This window comes from Mirounga leonina, unplaced genomic scaffold (assembly GCF_011800145.1).
Source record: "Mirounga leonina isolate KUSES-001 unplaced genomic scaffold, KU_Mleo_1.0 Mir_154, whole genome shotgun sequence".
Classification (NCBI taxonomy): domain Eukaryota; kingdom Metazoa; phylum Chordata; class Mammalia; order Carnivora; family Phocidae; genus Mirounga; species Mirounga leonina.
The window spans coordinates 27241678-27265246 of record NW_023270389.1 but is presented as its reverse complement, the minus strand read 5'-3'; the positions used below and the strand labels follow the sequence as shown (position 1 = coordinate 27265246).

General features: G+C 46.4%; 1 protein-coding gene across 5 annotated transcripts in view; it reads left to right on the top strand.

Annotated features, from left to right (window-relative positions):
* The window catches only part of PPP1R12B (protein phosphatase 1 regulatory subunit 12B), a 212591-nt gene that overhangs the window by 185085 nt on the left and 3937 nt on the right, over positions 1–23569 (top strand). For 2 of the 5 annotated variants that reach the window (XM_035010307.1, XM_035010312.1), the window contains 5 exons: positions 1566–1710; positions 2634–2738; positions 6117–6170; positions 7378–7428; positions 18100–18791. In XM_035010307.1, the coding sequence (XP_034866198.1) occupies positions 1566–1710; positions 2634–2738; positions 6117–6170; positions 7378–7428; positions 18100–18186 (442 nt within the window). In that variant the 3' untranslated portion in view covers positions 18187–18791. Of the gene's footprint in view, positions 1–1565; positions 1711–2633; positions 2739–6116; positions 6171–7377; positions 7429–12656; positions 14880–18099; positions 18792–23569 lie in introns of those variants that run through there. The other 3 variants (XM_035010305.1, XM_035010306.1, XM_035010308.1) reach the window with 3 other exon arrangements.

Sequence of the window (23569 nt, the reverse complement as noted above, 5' to 3'; positions counted from 1 at the left end):
TAGTGATAAGTGGAGGGAGGAGGAGGAGTTAGACAATAGTAGGTATTATCTGGTTTTATTTATAGAAATATATACATTTTAATGTATCATGTGTTTAACCTTTTGCAAGGATATGAAGTAACTGTTAACAGTGGGTTATTTCTTAGGCAGGATTATGGAGTGACTTTTACTTTCTGTTTTAGACACTTTGGTACTACTTACATTTTTCTGCAAGCATGTATTGCTTTTGTAATCAGAAAAGTCAGTGAAGAGGTTTCTATTTACAAATTAAAAAAAAAAAAAAAAAGAAGTGTAAGAGAAAAAAGACAGCTGTGAAGAATGTTGTAGGACTTAGCATCTCTGTACGACAAAGTGGCCCCTAATGCCATTAGGAGCTTTGCCTCTCCCCCGCTGTGTCCTCCTTATTGCTCCTCTACTTCTTCTGATACGTATTCCAGCTCCCTCACCCCCAGCTTTGGCAATAGCTACCACAGGACAGAGCCTTGAGATGGAAGTTCCACAGCTGTGATTCAGCACACCATCCCAGTTCAGGGAGGGAGAGCTCTGCAGGGCCGGTTTGTACGTAGCAGTCTTGTGGGCCACATTTTCATTTGGAAAGAACAAAGTCTGAGAAAAATGTAAACCACTGTTAAGAATCAGGATGATCGGGCGCCTGGGTGGCTCAGATGGTTAAGCGTCTGCCTTCGGCTCAGGTCATGATCCCAGGGTCCTGGGATCGAGTCCCACATCGGGCTCCCGGCTCGGCAGGGAGCCTGCTTCTCCCTCTGACCCTCTCCCCTCTCATGCTGTCTCTCTCTCGCTCGCTCTCTAAAAAATAAATAAAATCTTTAAAAAAAAAAAAAGAATCAGGATGATCATTGTACACTTAAACAGATAATCAGCTGAGAGACCCTTCCACTAATGAACTTACCACTCCTGGAAATGAGGCCACCATCGACTCTCAGAGCTCAACTGCTGGAAGACGTAGAAATCCTCATCACAGGCTCACAACTGCAATGTGGACTGGAGAAGAGAGGGTAGAAAAATAGCTGTTTGGGCACGGAGGTGTTACCCTGAAATGTTTGAGATTCCAACAAACCCTGCAGTGCACCTAAAAAACATACTCGCCATGCCCTCATTGTCATTTTTCGCCCCCACGCCCTCCAGCTCTGAACTCCCAAGTCCGTATGTTTCTGATTCATTGACAGTTCGTTGGAATCATTGTCTAAGAGCCATTGAGATCCAAAAAAACTTCTGCTTTTAAAAGCACACTCTTTGAGGAAAGCTGTTCAACCCCAAACTAATTTGAAAAGCTCTTAAGATTTAAGTCGGCACATGGGTCCAAACCGCCAGTTTTTCAAGTAAGCTCCATTCTTGGCAAATGATGGCCTCCTCCTCCAAGCTGGCGCAGCTTAGCTCAGAGGTCCGAGAATGCTGGCTGAGGGGATTCAGGGAAGGAATGTGCGTTGTTTCTGGCCAAGGTGCTCAAGTGCCTCTTAGAAAAGGTGCAAACTCCCCTGAAGCATTACCTTCCTCCCTCTCTTCATTCTTAAAACCAATGTTTACCTTTAATGTATCTCCCACAGGTTGGAATCAGGAGGTAGTAACCCTACAAGCAGTGATTCTTACAGTGACCGGGCCTCAGCAAGAGCCCGCCGCGAGGCCCGGGAGGCCCGCCTTGCCACCCTGACCAGCCGCGTGGAGGAGGACAGCAACAGGGATTATAAAAAAGTAGGCTCCCTTTTCAACTTTGCTGTTGTTGGGTTACAACACGTAAACCTCTCAGCCTTTTCCCCAATGTAGAAAAATGATTGTAGTTCCCATGAAGCAGAAGAAAACTGCTTTATGTGATAAATAGTAGCAACTAATTTTCTTGGTTTGTTCCACCTCTCTACCAGTTAAACACAGACCATTTCATATATTGTTTTTAGTGCAGTAAATATATGCCTTGAATCAGATATTTAGAAGTGTAGGAAAAAGTAAAGATTGACAATTGTAGAAAGGGGAAATAAAAGTAGTGCTGTGTGTCTGAGCCCAGAGAGTCATTTGGTAAGACTCATATTATTAACAGACATGTGCTTTTCATGAGGTCCTGTGAATGTCAACCAAATACTTCTCGGTGATGGTAAATGATAATCTGGTTTGTTGGGGGTTTAAAACACTTTACAGTTCATTGCCTTTGGTTCTTGCAGAAGAGTACCTAGCTCCAGGGGCTGACTTGAAAACCTCTCCTTTCAAGTGCTTGAGATGCCAGGGGAGAAAACCATTTTTGTTAATGAAATGTTTGTTTTGTTAATGTTGTGTTAAGCAGAACTTGACTAAAATCAATATATACACTAGACCGGCTCTAAAAAAATAATTCTCTTTGTATGGGGAATGACAGTGACTATTTTTTCCCCCAGAGATTAACATTTTTGAAGTTGGAGCACCATTCTGTTTGTGTTCAGCATCTGGGACTTCACCAATGTTAAGAAGCAAGAAACCAATTGGCTGAATATATTCTGTTTCCTAGACTTCCTCCATCTTCTCCATCTGTCCCACAGTGATGGTTTGGGGTGGGGGTAGGGGGTGGTTCTCGTAGGATGAAACTGTGTGAGTGCTAATCCTGCAAGCCCTGCCTAGTAGGTGACCTGATTCTCTTTCCCTCCCCTCAGCTCTATGAGAGTGCCCTGTCTGAAAACCAAAAACTGAAAACAAAACTTCAGGAGGCCCAGCTAGAGCTAGCAGATATAAAGTCCAAGCTTGAGAAGATGGCCCAGGTAAGAGAGAAGAGGAAAAAGGCTGGGTGGCAGGGTGAGTGTGAGGAGGCAAAGTAACTTGGGGTCTTAGAGAGGGGAAGTGACATGGAATTAAGATTGGCCCTCCTCAGAGACAGGAAGACAGAAGCCCCTGAGATTCTCATCTGATTTCAGGGTTCAATTGGCATTTAACTTAAGACGGAAAACTGATAGTTCAGTGAACAAGTCCTAACAGCCTGAATGCTAATAATTAATATTATGGATTATCTACTTATTTCTTAGTAAAATGGTATTAACCAGCATCATAAGATTAGTCCTAGACAGTGTCTCCTGTCTTGATCATCATGTTTCAGTTCAGTTTATCTACAGTCACCTCCTAGAGAGGGATAAGCAAGACACCATTAAACCCAGTGCAGAGAGGTAGCAAATTAGGCCTAGATTTATAAGTGGTTTGCCTGGGTCATATAAGAAATCAAGGACAGGGGCGCCTGGGTGGCTCAGTCCGTTAAGCATCTGACTCAATTTCGGCTCAGGTCATGATCTCAGGATTGTGAGATAGAGCCCTGAGTTGGGCTCCACGCTGGGCATGGAGCCTGCTTAAGATTTTCTCTCTCCTTCTCCTTCTGCCCCTCACGCTCTCTTGTGCGCTCTCTCTCTCTCTCAAAAAGAAAGAAAGAAATCAAGGACAAAGGTGTTAGAATGTACAGTCAGGTCCCAAAGCAAAGATTCTGTCCTGCAGCATATGTTACCTCCTCAAGCCGCCACTGTTTTTCAGCCTAGAAATAAGGAATGTTAGCAGCAAACAGACCAGATAAACCATTTCCTTTTACTGCCAGGCCTGATTTAATTAGGTGACGCTTTAGAGGATACTAGAGGCAATAACCTCATCACCAGTGAGACAAACACTGCAGCTGAAAGCCGAAGCAGGTGCTGTCTTGGGTTATTGCTGAGTTAACAGGAAACCTATTGAGTTATTGCCCTCCTGGAATGCCCAGTGACTAAGAATTTTGAAAGCTGAACTGAGGTAAACATGACTCTTCACTGGGAAGGCATAAATGAAAACCAGAGATGGCTAGTTGTTCTGGCCATATGATATAATCCAAAAGCAAAGCCTAACACGCTAGGATTGTCCAGTACTGAATACATGGGGCTTGGGGGGCAGGGGTGGTCAAATACCTCTGAACATCTTGCAGCAACCCCTCTGGAATGGGATGGGCCAACACGTGGAAGACAGCAGGACAGACTGCGTGGGATTTCAGCAGGACAGCCAGGACACCCGCATTCTCTAGGGAAGGGCTCGGTCAGGTGCACAGGGGATGGCCTGGCCTGTGCCTGTCCGTTTGGAAGAGGCCCCCCTCCGCCTGGTTGGAGTAGCTGAACGTGGCTCTTCTGCTGGGGATCTGTAAGGCACAGATGACAGCTGAGCATGGAGTGATTCAGTGCGACAGGAAAAGTGGGTCTCAGCCCAGGAGAGCACACGCACACACGTGCACGCACACACGCACGGCACGGGTAGAACTAAACAAACCTCAAGGGCTCTGCCGGCCCCAACCTGACTGAGCCAGGTGGAGTGTCTCGTTCACCGCACACCCGCAGAAGATCCCTGAGGCCGACTTTTATTCTGAGGAGTGCCACGAACTGACAGTGATTAATTAATACAGATCTGCTGCTGCTTCTCATCAGGAATTACTGGGGCTATTTTACAGAAAATTGGGGAGCAGTCATGTGAGGAACCACAGGAAGACCCAATTTTACCTGCTCCCCCACTCTCTCCAGAAGCGCTCTTCTGACAGCACATTTCTTGACCTTGAGGGGTTCTTGGCTTTTCCACCAGCTTGTGCTTTGGAGCAGTGAGCAGGCTAACAAGCTGCTGACATTGACTTGCACAGAGGACACTGGAAATAAAATCAACCTTGCACTGCGGAAGGGTTTACTGTCTAGCCAACTGCTTTGCTGGGTGTGTCGGAATATACTTCGTTTTGCCAAATACTGGTGACTAAAAATTAGGAGAAACGGCAGTGCTACACACCGGTTCTCTGCTGTTTACCCCAAGTGGAGCTGTCGGGCAGGGCAGAGAGGAGGAGGGCCCGTCAGCCGCACACGTTGTAGGGAGCCCCTTACCACATGGACACACACGACGTCTTACGTAAAAGGTCCACCCTAACCCTAAGGGGGTTAAGATTTAAAAAACAAGTCAAAACTAGTTCTGTGTAGAAGTGAACTGGTTAAGGTCACTCTGTAGAAGTGACAGCTTCTGTGCTTCTCAGGCTGACCAGGATAGAAACAAGCGCCAGGATCTACTTCTGCCTTTTTTCTTTTCCTTCAGCTTCATAGTAGATTCAGTGAAAGGCAGATGGCCCTGACCTTCAGAACAGAAGGTGAAAGCCCAGGACAGGAGCCAGAAATCAGAGTTTTACTGTTAGTTCTAGCTATTCCTTAATATTCTGAAGAAAGAAACGTCTGCTAGAAGACCAGCATACTTTCTATATTTATTAAAGGTTGCTTGTGCATGGTACTAGGCAAAATAAAAATAATCACCCTGTATTTATTAAATGTAGTCTATTAAATGTAAGAAATTTTACAGTGCTAAGGCCAAAAGGAACTTAAGGTTCAGTTCCATTCCCTGTCTAAGAGTCACTACCTGAAGTAATTCTACTTGTTAGCTCTGGTGGCTAAATTTTTTTGGTCCTTCTGTGACATTTATAGCAAAAGTCAAAGATGTTCTAAAAGAAAGTTCTAATCTTTTGTTCAGGTTAAATCTTACCTCACCTGGAAGCTCAGTATACAAAAGAGATAAAAGGGGAACTGTTCAGTTCAAAGCAGGGCAGATAGCACGAGTGAGCTCCTGAGAAGCCCTGGAACCTACCCACACAGGCAAACCACTGCTTTAAAAGAGAAACGGCATCAGTGCCCAAAGCAGAAAGAATGAGTGCAAAGGGATTGCTTAGAAGAGTGCCAGAGACTTAGACCTTCAAGTTCCTGAGTCTCTAGCTTTTAAAGAAGAAAAGCCACTTTTCATTTCCTCTGGGTTGTGAGATTACTCACAGACCAGGAGAAGGGAGGGGTGGTGAGGCATAAGAAGATAGTTGGCGTTGAAGAGCTAGCAGGGGTTTGTGTGTGTGTTGTGGGAATGTCTTTGCACTTGTGACTGTGCTAAACTTCAAGAAACACCACTACTGCCTTCTACTCCCCAATGGGAATCCTGCAAACTTCAGAGAGGGAATCATGTCAGGCTTAGAGATCTGTCAGAATCTGTTTGCTAGGGGCCTCTGCCGCAGTGAGAGCCCAAAGCCCTGACATCTATTTCTGGGTGTCTGACGGTGAAGCTGAACCAGACCGGGCTTCCTAGTGACCCTCAGACAACCCAAGTGACTGTTGTTTCTCTTCAATTTGCACTAGCAGAAACAAGAGAAGACCTCTGACCGATCATCAATGCTGGAGATGGAGAAACGGGTATGTGTGTGTTTCTTTCCCCCCTCTGTTTCATCTGAGTTTCTCTGACTTTGTTGTTCACGCCAATGGAAAAAGTTCGTCTTCAGAAGGCGGGAGTTCTGCCACATTCCATTCCCAGCTTGATAATAAATTCTTTTTGTGTGACTCTGGACAGCAGTTTGATTGCTAGTCCTTTTGGCTTCTTCAGATGCTCAGTACTTTTCACTTATTCCAGTCTTAGGGTGGGAAGGGTCCTTGGAAGGTCATCCCGTGCACTGGTTTGGCCTATAGGCAGAACTGCACACACACACATACCTACAGTATATTTTGGTTTACTGTAAATCAGCACACACGTACACACCCACGACCAAGGTCTCTTTACCCTTCCCGTCACCTTGAACAGAAAGGAAGTTTTCAGCAGGACCCTCTGCCATTGATTTAGGTCTTCTGACTTGAAATATGAGCCAGCAGAATCTTTCCCTCACTCTGACTGGGGGTGGGGAGGGGGCGTTCCAGTTCAATTGCTGACCTCCTCCTGACTGCATTCAGAATATTTTTCTAGGATTTGACATTCTTGGATTGGGAAAACTCAGATTTATTGATGAACCCTCGCTGTGATTTGACCCTAGGGGTATAATATGTTCCCATCTCTCCTGTTTAATTTGGAAAGCAGCAAAGTTTTACATTTTATTTCCTTGGCCTGTAACAAAAACCCGGTATCTCATCTAATCTAAGAATCTCTAGAGTTCAGGCTAAATCAGGAGTGGGTGGCTGGGAGAGTGATGGGTTCGGGGGAAGGGTGCTGTTTCTTCCCAGACAATGAAGGCTACTTCCCCACTCACCATCTGCTCCCCATCCTGGGAGAAGCAGCCCCTCAGGAATTTGAGGGGAGTATTCCTGAAGATAAGGATGCCTTTTATTAATGGAGAGCAGGGGCCCTGGTCACTTGGAGTCATTCGAAATATTCCATGAGATCTTCAGCTTACACAGAATAGCCAGAGTACCCTGCTGCTGCCATTTGTTTAACTTCTAATATTCTGATGGGAGATTGAGGTCCTGTGATTTCTCTCAGTGAAGTAGTGTCATCCCACGGATCAGATAGTGCTTAGTCTCCTGCATGAGGTTTGCCTGAGAGGTGGCGCTGCTGATCACACGTCAACCGGGAGGCAGCATTTTGACTCCCTTCTAAACCCAGTAGATGTTCAACAGTCTCCTTGTTTCTCAACAGGAGAAGCGAGCCTTGGAGCGGAAAATGTCAGAGATGGAGGAGGAGATGAAGGTATGGAAAGATCTCCCTTCTCTCTTTGTGTGCCTGTTCCCCAAATGCCTGCCAGGACTGGGTGATTGAGCCTAGGCCCACCCCTCCAGATTTCACCACACACTCCACCCCCTCAAGAAGAAAGGCTGTGTGAAGAGGAGCCGAGCATCCCTCCTCAGCCATTTCATAGGCCCTCTCAGATCACACAGCATCCCCTCTGGGCACCTTGCAGCCCTTCTGGGAACCAGTGCTGCCTCTGGTTTAAGTGGGGGGAGAGGGGAGGCATCTGCAGACTGGAGACAAACCTAAGTTGAACTTCTAAGATTTTCCAAGCAGTAGTTTCACCCTCAGGGGCTGGATGGAAACCCTAAAACAAGGGTCCCAGCTCTGCAGGCCTCACATGAGGTGCCTGGGGAAGCCTGAACGCGACCAGAGACTTTCCTGCCTGGTGCGCCTCCCTGTCTCAGCCCTTCACTGGAAGGAAAACAGTTTGAGTCATTCTGCAGCAGAATGCAGATTAATTCACACATCGATTCCCTGCCCCAGCCCACTTCACCTGAAATACTCAGTAATATTCGGTACTCGCCACTAGAATCAGCTCATGCCACCAGTTACACCTCACGGCTCACTGCTTTCCTCTCTCCCTTCACCATGCCCTGCAATGACCAGCATCTCCATTAGCCACTTTAATGAACAACTGCCATCCTAGGCAGCAGCTTTGAGTGCTGAGAACTGGCAGTCGACCCAGAAGAGTCAATTCCCTGCTGTGGAAGAGGCCTGCAGAGCAGTAGGGAACATAGAGCTGCTCGGGGTAGCCACCTGGGGATGATGTGGAGCATCTGAGCCCTGCAAGTGCATGATGCCACATGCCCATAATCACCTAGCACTTGCTCAGCTTCAGACTTATTTTTCCTTCAAGGATCTTATTTTACCAGATGTATGATACAAAGCATTCATCTGGTGAAACTCTGGTTTCTTTACCTGCAAACCAGAAGCACTGGGGTAGAGGCAGATCTCCAGGGCTCTTGCTCTGAACAAGCATCCCTAATATGCAATTAGAGCACTTTAGGAGAGACATTTATTATTACAATGGCCAAAAAAATATATAGTTATTTACTTAAAAAAAACTTCTCAGGACCTGACAAGGTCCAAGTTTACACAAGATCCAGTGCTCATAGTCCTGTTACTCTTTATATAATTCCAGAATGAGGGAGATGTGCCCTGCCCTTGAGTTCTATAGTCACCATTCCAAGGCCGTAACTGATCGCATTCATATAGAATTTCAAGCAATACCTACTTATATCTCCAAAAAGTGGCACTTATATCTTTCAAGTTGATGTAAAACAGCAAGCGTAGAAATAATTAATGGTTGATTCTCCTACGATAAAAACAGGATGACCCAACACCCTTAGCTTCTCCATCTTCTGGTTTTTCCAGATCCACCTCACCTACCGCACAGAAGTATTTTCTATCATTTAGAGAAGTATGTTAGTAGAGCTAAACAGTTCTTGATGAATGAATATCCACAGCTCTTGGTTGCACTGGGGGCTCCTCCATTTCTGAAACCCCTTGAGTGATACCATCTGTACTCTGCTGTTAGGCAGCTGTCAGTGATGCTCCTTAAGGAATAGCCTAAATGCTGATCAGGAGCATGTAAATGAGGCCAAAGCTGGTGCCTTCTAATGAGTACCCAGGAGCTCAAAGCCAGCCCAGACCCACTAGTCATGGAACTCTGCACCACGTCTGCCCAGGCCCTCGCACAAAGACCCAGAAAGTCTCCAAGTGGAGCAGTTGAGGTCCTTCTTTATTTCCATTCCAATCCTAAATTGCCAGGCATGAGAGCCCCTTCATTGGTTCCAGTTGCTCTCAGTTCTATGGTTTGAGACAGGCTTACATATTTCTTTTTCCCTATCCTGCCAGGCTAGGATTTCCTAAACTAGGTCATGAGTTCCTTTCTTTCCTCGGTAGAGATCATAATACATGAAGGTGTTTGCTTCCCTCAGCCTTAAGTCGTTTGCCAGCCAACTTCAAATGTTTAAATTATCAAATGGAGCCAGATCCTGGCTGTTTAGACCTCAAAAAATAGATACACCAATTTGAAACTGTTTTTTGTTGTTTTTATTTTCGTTAAAAAATGGACGCAGTCAGTTGCCATTATTTTCCATTACCAATTGCAAAGCCATTTGGAGAAGAAACACCTGCAAGTTCTAAAGCCCCTAAACACCCTTTGCTCAGATAAAGCCCAATACCAGGTTCAGGAATCATCCAGCTCCCCCTAGAGGACAAAGGGGGAGGAACATACAAACTCGTAGCCAACGCCAACTTCATTTGTGTCTGTACCTTGAGATAGGCAAAAACTTCAGATATCATAAAATTGATCTCACTGGCCTTCAAGGAGTCTAAGAAGCTGCTCATGTAGCTTTCAAGGCCTTCTTCATCCAGGCTACAGTTTGTGGTAATCAACATCTTGGGAATGATCAGTGGTCAAAATCTCTGTTCTAGGCAGCCAGTCCACTGCACAGGTAACTGTCTTATCGAATCTGGGACCCAGTAGAACTAAGGGCCAGTTAGCCCCCGTGCCTGCTGCATATTTGGTTTATACAGATACTCAAACCTCTTGGAGCAATCAGTAGGGAGCAGGTTGAAGTTTGACCTCCAGTGAACTCCGAAGATCCAGTAGGTGCTCAAGGACAGAAAGTGACTCTGGTGCCTGTTTTTCTGAGTCTGGCAAATAAAGTGCAACGGTCAGATGAAATGGGGAACCCTGAGATGGGCTCGCCCAGATGTACGTGGGGCCCTGTGCTTGTGACATGGGTTGTGTCTTTCTGGCCTTACAAGAAAGGTAAGTAGGGGCGCCTGGGTGGCTCAGTCGTTAAGTGTCTGCTTTTGGCTCAGGTCATGATCCAGGGTCCTGGGATCGAGCCCCGCATCGGGCTCCCCGCTCTGCGGGAAGCCTGCTTCTCCCTCTCCTACTCCCCCTGCCTGTGTTCCCTCTCTCGCTGTATCTCTCTCTGTCAAATAAATAAAATCTTAAAAAAAAAAAAAAAAAAAGAAAGGTAAGTATTTATGAGTTCTCCCCAGGACAGACTGCACTCAGATCCTGGATTGGAGTAGGATGGTGTGCCAGCCTCTGACAGGCATGCATGTCAGCGTGAGCTGTGTGAGGCTGCACTGGGTCTTGCCCCCATCAGACCTGATGACGTTCCTACTGCATCCTCCATTCAGCATTGGCCTCCTTCCCAGACCTTCTTCCTGCCTCTCCCAGGTCCTTGCATGAGGGGCCCAGCAGGCACTCCCCTTTTAGATTGCTCTTGGAATTTTTATTTTTACTTACTCTGGAAATACCACTAGCTGATCCTGCCCTTGCCCACCCTGCTCTGTGCCCTGCCCTCCCCTCCATCTTGCTGTGCCTTGTTTTCAGTACTATTTCCTATGGAACATTCCACCAGATTGTTTCCTGCCTCTCTCCCTCATGCTCATAACTTCCAAATTCTTCCACCTCGATCTGCTTGTACTCACATGTTAGATTGAATCATTTTCATAGTTCGTGTCTTTAATATTACTCCCTAGGAGGCAAGGACCACTTTGTATAATGACAATGATTATGTTGAAAGCTTTGGTCCAATGTCAACTCCAAAGAAGGGTGAGAGCCAGGGACTTTCCATTGGTTCTTATGTTTGGTCCCTGCCCATTTCTTTAAATATTTCCATATGCTGCACCATGATCTCCTCTGATCTCAGTCCTCTCCATGGCCGAGATGCTTGCAGAGGGTAAGGAGCATTGCCTGGTCCTTACCCTTCAATGGCTACATGGAAGTGTTGGGCTGCTCTGCCTTTTTTCCAAGGTGCTCATTCTCCCTCTTTGGGGAAAGAGATATTCAGCAGTTTGTCTCTGCTTGTTTTTCCTTTTCACTGTTTTTTCCCCTTCATGCTGCCTTTCATTTTCTTGCTTCTTCGCTTCCAACTATACTCCACTAATCCTTCATTTCTGTCCCTCACATCCATGTGGGTATGAGAGACTTTCTGGTTTGTCATCACTGTAATCCGCAGGATTTTTCATCTTCCTCTCTGAAGCCCCATTTACATAATAAAATCCTTTTCCTCCTCCCAGAGAGCTCGGTTATAGGTCAGTACAGACGACTACTTAGGCAAGGATAGTAACCGTAAGCAGACCTGTGATATAATGCCATTTATTGAAGTCTTTAGGTCCTTTATGGGCTATGAGGTATTAGGAAGAATATCTGTGGACTGGTTATTCTGTCCCATTTGTAACACTTAACAAATAGTGAGGTCTGAACTAGTAAATCAGCCCAACCAGTTCCATTATCTTGGACATTTATGATTTCTCCAACTGTTGTGCACAGCTGTAATTTTCATAGTATGAGTCTGTATGTGAACACCTCCAGGCAGCTGCCCGCCTCTTTATGAGCTGGGACAAAGAGAGCACAGTTAGCTGTGAATTTCATGATGCAGTTGGTCCTATAGCAGGTCAAGGGCAGGTTAGCAGTTCTTGGATCCTGGAACAAGCATCTGGACTGCGGTGGAGAACTAGCAGGGTTAATGAAGCATCCTACAAAACAGGTTAGAGGACCGTGCAGACAACTGCCAGTCTCTGATCTTGTATGTGCCCCTTCAACATTCTAAACAGTACATGCCTCATACAGAAGATACTTAAACAACAGGCCCCTCGTTTATTTTCCTTGTTTCACTTTTTTAAAATATGAAGTAAGAGAAGGACCCAGAAAAAAAAAAACAATTAGGAGTAGGGGGCCAAGTATGGTGCAAGATGAGAGGAGGGAGAGAGAAAAGGGCCTTAGCTGGATTTAGGAACACACAGAGTCCTCAACTCCAGGACCCATTGATGATGAAGAAGGCCCCTGAGGCTATGGCTCAACTATGCTAAATCAGTTCAGAAGGCCCCAAGCCACACAGTGGGCTGTCATTCTCAAAAGCGATCCACATGTGCTATTTGAGAGTGTGGTGGTTGTATTCACATGGCTGACCTGCAGCATAGTTAGACCTTAGCCAAGAATCATAGGCCCGGCTCTCCCCCTCGTTGGTGCTTTTCTCCCTTCTCCCTCCCCTCATCCTGCACCATTACTCCTGCCTTTCTCATTTCCTTTCTTGCATGCCAACTAAAAACAAAAACAAAAAATCACGTGATTTCTTTGTCCTACTTTTATCTCTTCTGGTCTGTCTTGTCTCTCTCTCTCTTGTCTGTATGTCCCCTCCATGTTTCACTCTCTACAGAACCTCCACCAGCTAAAACAGATTCAAACCTTGAAGCAGATGAACGAGCAACTGCAGGCTGAGAACAGGGCCCTGACCCGAGTTGTGGCCAGACTCTCGGAGTCCGTCGAGTCCTCGGAAACCCAGGAACTCTAGTTCTTGCCCCTCTTCTCCACCTCACTTCCCTCCTCCACCACTCCAGGCATGTTCACTCTTCTTGTCGGACCCAGAAGCCCTGTGCTCATGCCCCTCCATCAGAGCCACAGTATGTGGGTGCCTATAAATGTCGGTCATCTGCAAATGGAAAGAGCCAGGACTGAGACCAGAGTGAGACATAACAGCCTAGGTCAAGGGAGGCAGTGGGGGAGTCCTTGCCTGGGCTGGTGGTCTATTTGGTAAGATCACCACATCACCTTCTCCTCCCCTGGAGGCCAAATATGGATTTGCCCACTTGGCTACACATAGTTGTACATAGACGTACGCATGCACCTGTGGATGTGCAAATTTCTTTGGTGGCGTCATTGCCAAACTGAGATTGAGCTTTCTCAGTCAGCAGCAACCCAAGTACAGCCTGGTTGCTGGAGCAGTTGGGGCTGGTCCTGGACTCCAAATTGTTGTTGGGCCTGGGGTAACCAAGGGCAGGGGTTCTCAACCCTGGCTGGGAGCTTTTAATGTATATAATGCTTGGGCCTACCCCATCCCCCAACCCCCCAAATCAGTAGTCTGAGCTGAGACCCAGGCATCAATATTTTTTCAGACTTCCCCTGTCGATTCTTTTGTGAAACCAGGGTTGAAAATGGCCCTTTGCACACCAGACAGAACTAAGTCTTCCACACCTGACAGCATGCTAGATGGGGATGACTAGCGCTGAATGCTAGAGCTCCCCCACCAGCACCAACACTGTCCATCCCACCATTTGAGTAGAATTTGGCTATTCTCTGCCTCCCTTCTGCAATTGTCTTTGCATCCTTCCCCCTCCTTGGGAGGCATCACTCTCATCCCTGTCACAAATCTCTGGGCCCTAGGGATGTGCCCCCTCACCCCCACCCCTAGCCAGTGTGTGGGCTGTGAGGCAGAACAGAGCCTGGATAAATGAGACCCTCACACATTAGGGAAGCCAGACCTTCCCTAACGGGGCTAGCTTTGCAAAGGAGATGACAGTCATTGGAGCAGAGAGCAGGGATTTATTCTCAACTGAGAACTGAAAAATATGGTTGGTAAACTGGAGCCTTTCCCTGGATGTAGGTCTGCAAGACAAGCTCACAGATAAATTGTTTTCCCATCCCACAGTAGTGTGATGGGGTCACCATTGCTGAGCAGGTTCACTCTCTGAAATGAGTTTTTAATTTCCAGCAACAATCTTAATTAGTCCTGACCAATGCCTGTTCTTTTCTCTGCCTCTTTGCTTGTGCCTTCAGGATCAGTAGCTGGCAACTAATGCCCGCTAGATCTGAAGCGCCCAGATCACTGTAAGGGCTGAGCTGATACCCTGCTGTAGATGCTGTCACACAGAGAAGGGAGATTAAAAGGGAAGCGGTACCACAGCCTGGCACCAAGCAGCTTCATTACCCCACTGCTCGAGTGCCGTGTTAGGTCCAAACCCCATGCTTTACAGTAAGCCTCAGGGTTACTGGAAAATTTGACAGGGGTGAACTAGGGACCCACAAAAGATGTCCCAGTTATTTTTCGTTTCCCTCTTTGTGCAAGATAGTATAGGATATAGAGCAAAACTAGATCTTGTGCTTTCGGTAGTTGGTAACTAAGGTCACGGTTGTCATTTATTAAGGCCTGTGCACAGTACCGTATATGCTTTTTCTCACCTATTGCCCAGAGCAATCATTTAACATATGGGAAAAATTAAGATTAAGTAACCTGTCCAAGGTCATTCAGAGAGTAAGTGGTAGAACCAAAATTCAAACCAAATATGTCAGGTTCCAGAGCCCAAGCACTCAGCCACTGTGATATTAGCTGCCTGCATATTTGGCACAGAGTTTCAGCCATTTGTTAAGCATATGGCCTAAATGGGTGCAAGAAGAACCTATTGAACGACAACAGTGTGCCCCCACCATTGCAGCTGAGGGATGAAGAACGGCATTCTGCTTTCTCCGAACTCTTGATTTCCCAAACAGCCATTTACCTACCAAAAGATTGCCCCTGTAAAGAAACCATTGCATAGCATATGACCTGCTGTAATAGATCAGCAACCTGTGGCCCGTCAGTATGGCCCATGAGCCATACAAATAGTTGGGGGGAAAAAAATCAAAAGAAGAATATTTTGTGACACATGAAAATATATGGAATCAAATCTTGATGTCCAAAAATAAAGTTTTATTGGAACTGAGCCATGCTCATTTGTTTACATACTATCATTACGTTCCTAAGTACTTTTATGCCACAAGAACAGAGTCGATTAGTTGGAACAGAGACCACATGGCTTGATATTTATTATCTGGCCCTTTACAGAAAATGCCAACCCCTACCAGAAGGAAAGATGCGATAACTAAGCCAAACTGACAGTGTGGCCAAGAGAGTTTGCCCTGCCTTTTTGTTTTTGTCTTGTTTTTAAATAATCCCTTAGAGAAATCATCTTATCTCAGTGTGTCGTGCAACCCACTTCCAACAGAATATATAAGCAGTGGGACCCCCTCCCCACTTCCCAAGTAGTCAGAAGCAAAGCAGCCTAGGCAAGACTCATCCTGAGCCCCCGTCACCCTGCGGCTGGCCTTGTCCTTCCCGGGTCTCCACAGCTTCAAGACCCTCAGATCCTCTCCCTCTTCAACACATTCCTCATCAAAGGCTGGACGAAGTCATATTTGGGAAAACATGCACTTAAATTTTATTTGTCCAAGATACCTTAACATCACACTGTGGTGAACTGGAAATTTAGAAGTTAAGAAAGCTGACCTCCAGGGGGTTGAAATGATAAAGCTTTGTTAAACCTCATACTTCTGTAGTGCTTCCACATGTGTTCTTATTTAATCATTCTTTAACTTGAAGTGAATATCAGATAACACTGTTCATTTCCTCCTCTCTCTTTTGAGAGTCAAGTTTATGAGACTGTTTTCCCCCTTGATTTCTACATTCCACTTCTTGTACTTTTTGACACTCCCTTAAGATGTCAGTTGTAGTATATTGCGGCTGGGAAATTGCCTTGTCCAATTTTTTTTTTCTTCAAAGAATTGAGTTCTTAATGTGGAAATAAATCATCAAAGCTCAACGAGTTGTTTGTACATTTAAAAATCAGTTCTGATTTGATGAGCTGCTTGCCTGGAAATAAAATCCAATGACATAGATAGTTTCTTCCCTGCCTATGGAATCCTATTACAGAACTACAATGTTCAGAGTCTCACTGATACCCAGGCTGGCTGTGGGACCCAGCATGGGGCAGTGGAGAGCAGATGGGACGGTGAAGCACTGCGGGGCCATCCTGGCTGACTTTTTCTCAAAATCTTCTTGGACTGAGTTTCTGAGCGCACACTTCTGGTAGTCAAGGCCACGGGGATAGAGGCACGAAAGAGAGCAGCCAGAACAGCTTTGATTAGGTTGGAGGTAGGAGAGGCAGGATTAAAGGACCAAAACTTTATTTTGATACTATCTGGATTAAAATCTTTTTAGTAAAATTTGTAGATTACCTACTCGCCATCCCACATTCATGGGAGAACTCACAGTAGTCGTGAGAATCCTGAGTATTGCAGAGCATATTATGTACGTCATCACACTTCCACATCCGGTACCTCCTGGGGCCTCACAGAGTCCCGACTTGATGAGCGACCAGGGCAGAGATGATGATTCTTCTTTAGATACAAAAATGGAAGCCCAGACAAATTGAGTGATTTGCTTAAAGTAATAGAGATCGTTCATGACAATGACAGTGCTGAGATTCTGGACTTCTTTTTTTTTTCCAGCCCCACACAACCTCTGTTGTATCAGGCACACATGGGCTCAATATCAGCTTTGCCATTTAATAGCTGGGTACTTTGGACTGGTTATGAAAGTCCTCATTTCCTCATTTGTAAACATAAGGATAACAACTGTTTCACAGACTCATGAGGTGCTAATGAGACCATGGGAGTGAGAACTTCTAATACAGCGCCTTCCACAGTATGGATGTTCAAGACTATTTTCTTTTTGTTCCCTTAGTACAAATCCCTTATGTCTCTGTGATGCATATATGTGTGCATACACATATATATTTGTATAATCTACATCCTCCATAAGAGATTAAGGAAACAAAAATTTTGTTCTTAAGGTGCAGTTAGATCCCACAAGGGGTTAATAGCAGAGCTGGAACCAGAATTAAACAGGCCTCGTGACCTCCGAGCCCAGGCCATCCTTTAATGGCGACCTCACCTGCTGTTAGAGTCCTGTAGGTTTGATGACTAAAAAAATCAAAGAACGTTTGCATTGAAGAGATGAGATTTCTGTAGCCTTCATGGTGAAGATGTACTTTCCCTCTAACCTAAGTCTCCCTAAACTGCCAGCAGGGCCCACACAAACTGTCCCCTCAGCAACGTCCCATCATGGTTTTTTAGATGCACAGCACACCGGTCAGTGTGCCTGTTCGCATATAAAGACTTGGCTATCCGGACTAGGGCTTGGGCTGCCAGTTTTCCCTTGTTTGCATGTTGACCAGCACTATGTGTCGTGTTCCAAGATGGCAGAACTGATAGAATTGAAATCTCTATTCCCCCATTCCCCAAAGCACCTATTTCCTGGATCTGTAACACTATCCCCTAAAACTGCTGCTAAGGCCCCCTAGTATCCCATGATAGCTACCCACAGGGAGCTCGGGGTGAGAATTAAATACATGCCTAGTGCTCACTGTGCGTCACAGCCATGCAGTGACCGAATCCATAAACTCCTTGGGTTTTAGTGGTTGAAAGTGGATATGTGTAGTATGACCAGCAGGAATTTAGGTGGATTTTATCACAGAACGCACTAGGAGGATCTTAAATCATCTTGTGGGTGTGACAGCCGAGTTGTGGCGCTTTCCCCTGCATTCCTGTTTTTGATGGGATGTGAAGCAGTGTCTGTCCTTAACTCTTTTAGTTGACCCAGTACTGCTTTCTCAGTTTCTCCTCTGTGACCTCACCAGCTCACTTTGGCACTCTCCTTAATTTCTCCAGACTAGAAGTGAGTTCAAGGGCTGGAACAATTATAAACAGTTACTGACTTAGGAGGATGAAAGGATACATGGTGTGGAACGTGAAATAAGACGTTATTGCTAAATATGCTCATTCAAAAGATGGAGGTGCTGTGGTCTCCCTAAATATGAACATTACCAACTCAACAAATAGGAAGAGTCAGGGGACTTTCATCCCTGAGAGAAAGGGTAGTGACAGTCCACTGCATAAGCTGCCTCAGAACGCCTTGCTCATGGGCTGGCCTGGCCTGGCCTGGTCAGGGAGGGTAAGGAGGTGATGATGCTAAGCTCTAACACACCTTTCCCTCTGTCACCCTACAGGTGTTAACAGAACTGAAATCCGACAACCAGAGGCTGAAAGATGAAAACGGTGCCCTCATCAGAGTCATCAGCAAACTATCCAAATAGACTAGGCTCCCGATTTAGGAGGGAAAGGGCAGGATTTGCTGCCCCCACCCCTCTTCTGCAGCCATTGCCTTCCAACCAAAAGAAGTGACTGTTTTGGTGGAAGGATAACGTCTTTCTGACCCTCCTCCGGTCACCTCCTCTGCACTGTACATTTCCTCTGCACTCTCAGTGCCCTGTTCCTCCCATGCCCCCCACCCCCTGAGTTTTATGACAGTTTTAATTGAAGCATGATTGTGATCATTTGAGCCATCTGGAGAAGGCCTTGGGGAGTACACCAGGCTCAGCTGTGGACCCCAGCTTCCTGCTGCTCAGCTACTTGTCCACATTGGATTTGGTCCAAACATGTAAGGCCTCTAGCCAGACCAGTACCGCACAGCCTTTTCCACTGACCCAGTGTCCTCTGATATAGGTGAATCTTACGGTGGCCATTCCAGGATCCTGTCTGGGATGCCAAGAGAAACAGGATGTTGGCATAATCATCGGACAGCCTCTAGAGCTGTGTTTCCATTAGATTCCAAGGTGACAATGACTCTGCATTGAAGGTCTCTGCTAGTCTGCACCTCTCAGGAACTGACTTTTCTCTGACTCCTTGCTGGTGTTACTGTTACTTTTTCTATCAACAACCCAGTAACATCCCTGATTAGTCTTAATTCCTATTCTTCCTTCATGCCTGGCCCCCTTCCCCGGGGCTCAGATGACCCTGGCTTCCTTTATTCCTTTCCTTTCTATCCTTCTATTTTCCTTTCTGTCTCCCCTTCACCACCTTACCACATGGTGTAAAAGCTAGAACAGAGCATCTGACCTCACTTGTCTTTGGCCATTATGGAAAATCATTTCTCCTGGGGCGCTCTGGAGACCAGAGCGCCCCAGGAGAGCGCCCCTTGGCGGCACCACGGGCCCTCTTGCTGAAAAGCCAGACCCTGGCATAAGTGCCAGCCCCCTGTTCTCACCTCCCACTTGTTTTCCCTACACAGTGATTTTCTTTATTAGAAAATCTGGGCTCTGAACACCCCATTCTGCCTCACCTCCTTTTGACCTTGTTTTCCTCTCTTCACTCTGGCACCTGCTCCTAATGAGAAAGGAAGTCCTTGTAAGGAGGCATGAGAGCTGGGGAGGGTGGATGGGTGGGAGGCGGACCAGGGAGTGGAAGCAGGTCGGAAAGACATATATGGTGTAAGTAGAGTATCTGGGGACACTCGCAACCTTGTGACAAAGAAGATAGAAGATAGATCGTGCTGTGGTAATGGTGGTGAATGTGATTATTTCTGGTGGCTAGATTTAGGGGAGAGACATCTGTTTTCTTAGAAGCCAACAGGAGAAATGACTTCTTGTTAGAGGTTTGAAGTGATGAGATCCTCCCAACCCATTGATGAGAGTCACGGAATCTTAGAGTGGCAAAGCCCAGAGGTCATTTGGTTGAGCTTTCTGTTGTCACATCACAGGGACCCCCACCTGCACCCTACTGCCCCAGCTCTGACCCACAGTCAGGTAGCCGTGCATTTATTCCTCGAAAGGTGGGCGACTCTAATAAGCAGAAAGCTTTTACTAAGGTGAGTCAGGGTCTGCCCCTGGGTGCTCCACACGGTCCAGAGTGCCCTTTGATGTGACAGCCCCTTGTGTAGTTGGTCACCTCCCCTTAACCTTACTTCCAACTGGCGTTTTCCCGGTCCTTTAAGGCATTCCTCACATAGCATACTTCTCCTGCGTGTCACATCTCGTCTGTCCTCGTCTGGACAAAAACAACCTTTTAAAATATCATGCCCAAACCTGGACAGATACTCCGTTAGCACAAAATGAAACAGTTAGTCCTTGATGATGACCCCAGAGTAATACCTAACGTATTTGGTCTTTATAGGCATTTTCTCCCTTGGTGGGTTTATTTTGAGTGTGCAGGTCGTTTAAGTCCTCCTCATTTGGCCATGGTATTCAGTGCTTAGAGTGGTCCATTCTCTTAACATATATACTACCTCTGTCCATTTTTTAATCTCTTTCCCGAAAATGACAATGTAGTTCTCCATGGCCCTCTGAAACATTACATGCTCTTTAAACCAGAGTTTATCATTCAAGAGCCTAATTCCAGAATAGGAAATATGTCTCCCCTAGCAAGACCCCATTTTTAGAATATCCAAAATTCTCTCTTCCGTTTCCAACCATTTTCCAAGAGAAGCTACTACTGATTAGGATTTTGTATGAGCATGGGAGCACTGTCAGCTCAGTTCTCAGGGAAGGCTAAATTAGAGTAAAATGTTTCCTCACTTCCACTGTAAACATCTTCTTCATTCTAGGGAGAGGGAAAATCAAAACAAGGTGTTGACTAATTGATTCTCCTGGCACATCCTGGATATTGGGCAAGGCATGGGGGTGGTTGCTGCCTCTTTCTCAGGAAAAGAAAACTGAATTATTAGGAAAACATTTGACCCTCTCCCATTAGCTAGACCGGGTAAAGGGGTAACAGAGAGTTCCCTCATCTGTTTGTGCCTTTCAGAAGCGTGGGACAGCATCTATAAACTCTTAGGTTGGTGTCATGGCCTGCTGCGTCACACAGCCTTTTCACATTAAAGATGCCTTTTCTTGCCAGAAAGTTTTCCTTGTGATGAAAAATTCACAAGCTTTTCAATCTCAGGAATATTGGATTCTATGGCCAAGAAATCATGAAAGTGTAAACCATGCGAGCTAATTTCAGGCACCCTCTCTTATGCAATTAATTTTACCAGACAGATAGACCCTGAATTCTGGTCCCTTCCCGGAGAATAAAATACCCTTTCTTCACAGTTGCTTTGACTCGAAGCCCCAGGAGCGATGGTTAGAGACCTAATGACCAGCCGCACGCTCTGGGTGCCAACAGCCAGCAGGCCTCCCTCCTCTTGTGCTGTTGGTCTCTTCAGTGGCCACAGACCTCCTGTCCTCCACCTGCTGGTTCGGACTCCCAAGAGCACCCCAGATAGCTCAAGCTGCACGAGTACTGCTGGTCCGGCCAACAATTTGGGGCTCAGCTGTGCTGTGTCATTTTAGGGTCTTTACATGAAATATCAGAATGGGGATGAGAAGGTTCTCGGTACAACTTTATATCCTCTGTTCTCATTTATTTGATATTTTTCAAAGCAAGCCACACCTTTGAGAGTAATGATTCAGCCATTCCAGAGATTCTCTGGCTGAGGTTTCACTGCTTTGCCTATTTGTCTTTCAAGGGCTGCATACTCTTTTCCAGATAGCTCTTGGGCATGATGACCCCTAGTCCCAGTCCCAGTCTCTAGTGCAACAGAGTTATGCAAACCTTGGGGTGTTGCCTCTAAAGAATCTAAAGAATAGACATGCCCTGGGTTTGTTCTGTGCGCTGAATTCTCTGTTGGGCAGTCTCACTTGATATGTCCTGGAACTTCCCTGGCTTTTTCTGTCCAACTGCAGGATGTGTTCGCTTCTCTTCTGCGCCTTCCTATCTCCCACCCCATGTTTGAGACCAGGATGTATTTATTGCTCTCTGAGGCCATGTGCTTCTCCTGCCCAAAACAAAACGTCCTTATTCGACAGTTCTGCCCAGAAACGAGAAGGCTGAAACCCCGTGTATTAGCCTGTGAATCCCACAAAAACGTGTGTGAACTACTGTTTTGATATCAAGGGCTTTTAAGTGAGCCAGGGGTGAGAGAAGAAGAAACTCTCAAAGCCACGCATTTGGTTTGGTCTCTGGATTTCTGGCCCCAGTGCAACCTCCCCTAGCCAGACAGATAGACTGCCTCCCCTTGGACGAAGGCCGGCGTTTCCGTCCTGACCATGTTGGCAGTCCTGCAGCAGGAGAAGCATGGAGATGAGAGATGAGCTATTGACAAGATTGCCAGTTATTCAGCTTCCAGGTTGCTCTGCCCCACAAAAGGGAAAGCCTAAAGGACTCAGCAACTGAGCCACTAGGCAGGGGGAATTCCTGGTACCAACCCGCTGGGGGAGCCGCTGGTTCCCCTGGAGCGTAACACTGAGGTGACCCTACCTGGGCGCTGGCTGGGGTCCTTCCCTCCTGGCCATTCCCAGGGGCCACTGTTCGTGCTAGCGCTGCGCCTAACTCTAGACACAGAGTTAGCAGCCCCAAATCTAGGCCCAATTATAACTGCAGATCTTGGTCCCCACACTAATTTTTAAGGCAGGTTTCAACCCATCAAAGGATGTGAGTCCTCTCACCCAATAAGCAAGGCAGCCTTGAGGGCAGAAAAAGGCAAGAGGAAGGGATAAGCCCCTAGGAGTCAGAATAGCTGGGTTCTAGGGCCAGCTCTTATTAGCCACGTGACCTTGGGAAAGTCACCTTCCCTGTCTGCAGAATGCAGTTGGACTGGATTGTCCTTAAGATCCCTTCCAGGCTTACAATTTCTATTCCTAGGAAGATCAGAACATTTTTTTTTTAAGTGTAACTTTTTTTTTTTAAGATTTTATTTATTTATTAGAGAGAGAGAGCGAGAGCAGGAACACAAGCAGGGGGGAGTGGGAGAGGGAGAAGCAGGCTTCCCGGCGAGCAGGGAGCCCGATGTGGGGCTCGATCCCAGGACCCTGGGATCATGACCTGAGCCGAAGGCAGACGCTTAACGACTGAGCCACCCAGGCGCCCCAGAATATTTCTTAAAATTGGAATTTTTGCTCTTGTTTTCTTCTGAATTCAAACTGTTTAACATTAGCACGTCAAGGTTGACTTCTCATCCTTGTTAGAAAGTGAATTTAATATTGAGGGTAATTGAATGGTGTTGCAATTGCTTTCCCTCCTAATGGCTTGGTAAGAATATTAAAACCTGCAGAGGTGGAAATTGGAGCTCATGGGGAAATGGATAGAAAGCAATTTGTTGCGGGCAGCCTTTGGACAAGTTGTTTTAATAGGAAATAGAGCTGCTGCTTCATAGATTTCCTCAGCCCTCTCGAATGTGGTCTCCGTGGCCCTTAACGTCCAAAGGGCAGACATTGCCTTTCTGCTTAGCACCAGCTTACAGCAGCAAGAGAATTTTCCTCAATGAAAACCTCAACCTTCTAGTTCTGTGGAGCCCCTCTGGATTCTGGGCTATCAGAAGTAGGAGGTTCTAGTGCTGTTGAGGATGACCCTTCCTTTAAGCAGGTCTGCAGAGGAGACTACCAGTGCAGGAAGAGGTCATAGACCCTAAGTCCACACAGCCGTATTGCATAGAACAGCACTCAGCTCTGAAAAGCCTCCTGCAGGACTGGGTGTGAGTGGAGTGAAAGGACAGAGACCCTGAAAGTGAAGGTGGCCCGTGAGCTGCGGTGGGAAGGTGGGAAGGTGGGAAGAAGGCAGAACGAAGAGCAGGGCGGAGGCTGCCAGCACCAGAGGAGGGGGTCACTGAGAGGTCGAGCTGCGTGCAGGGAAATGAGTGCTAGTCACTGGTACCCTGGTCCCTTG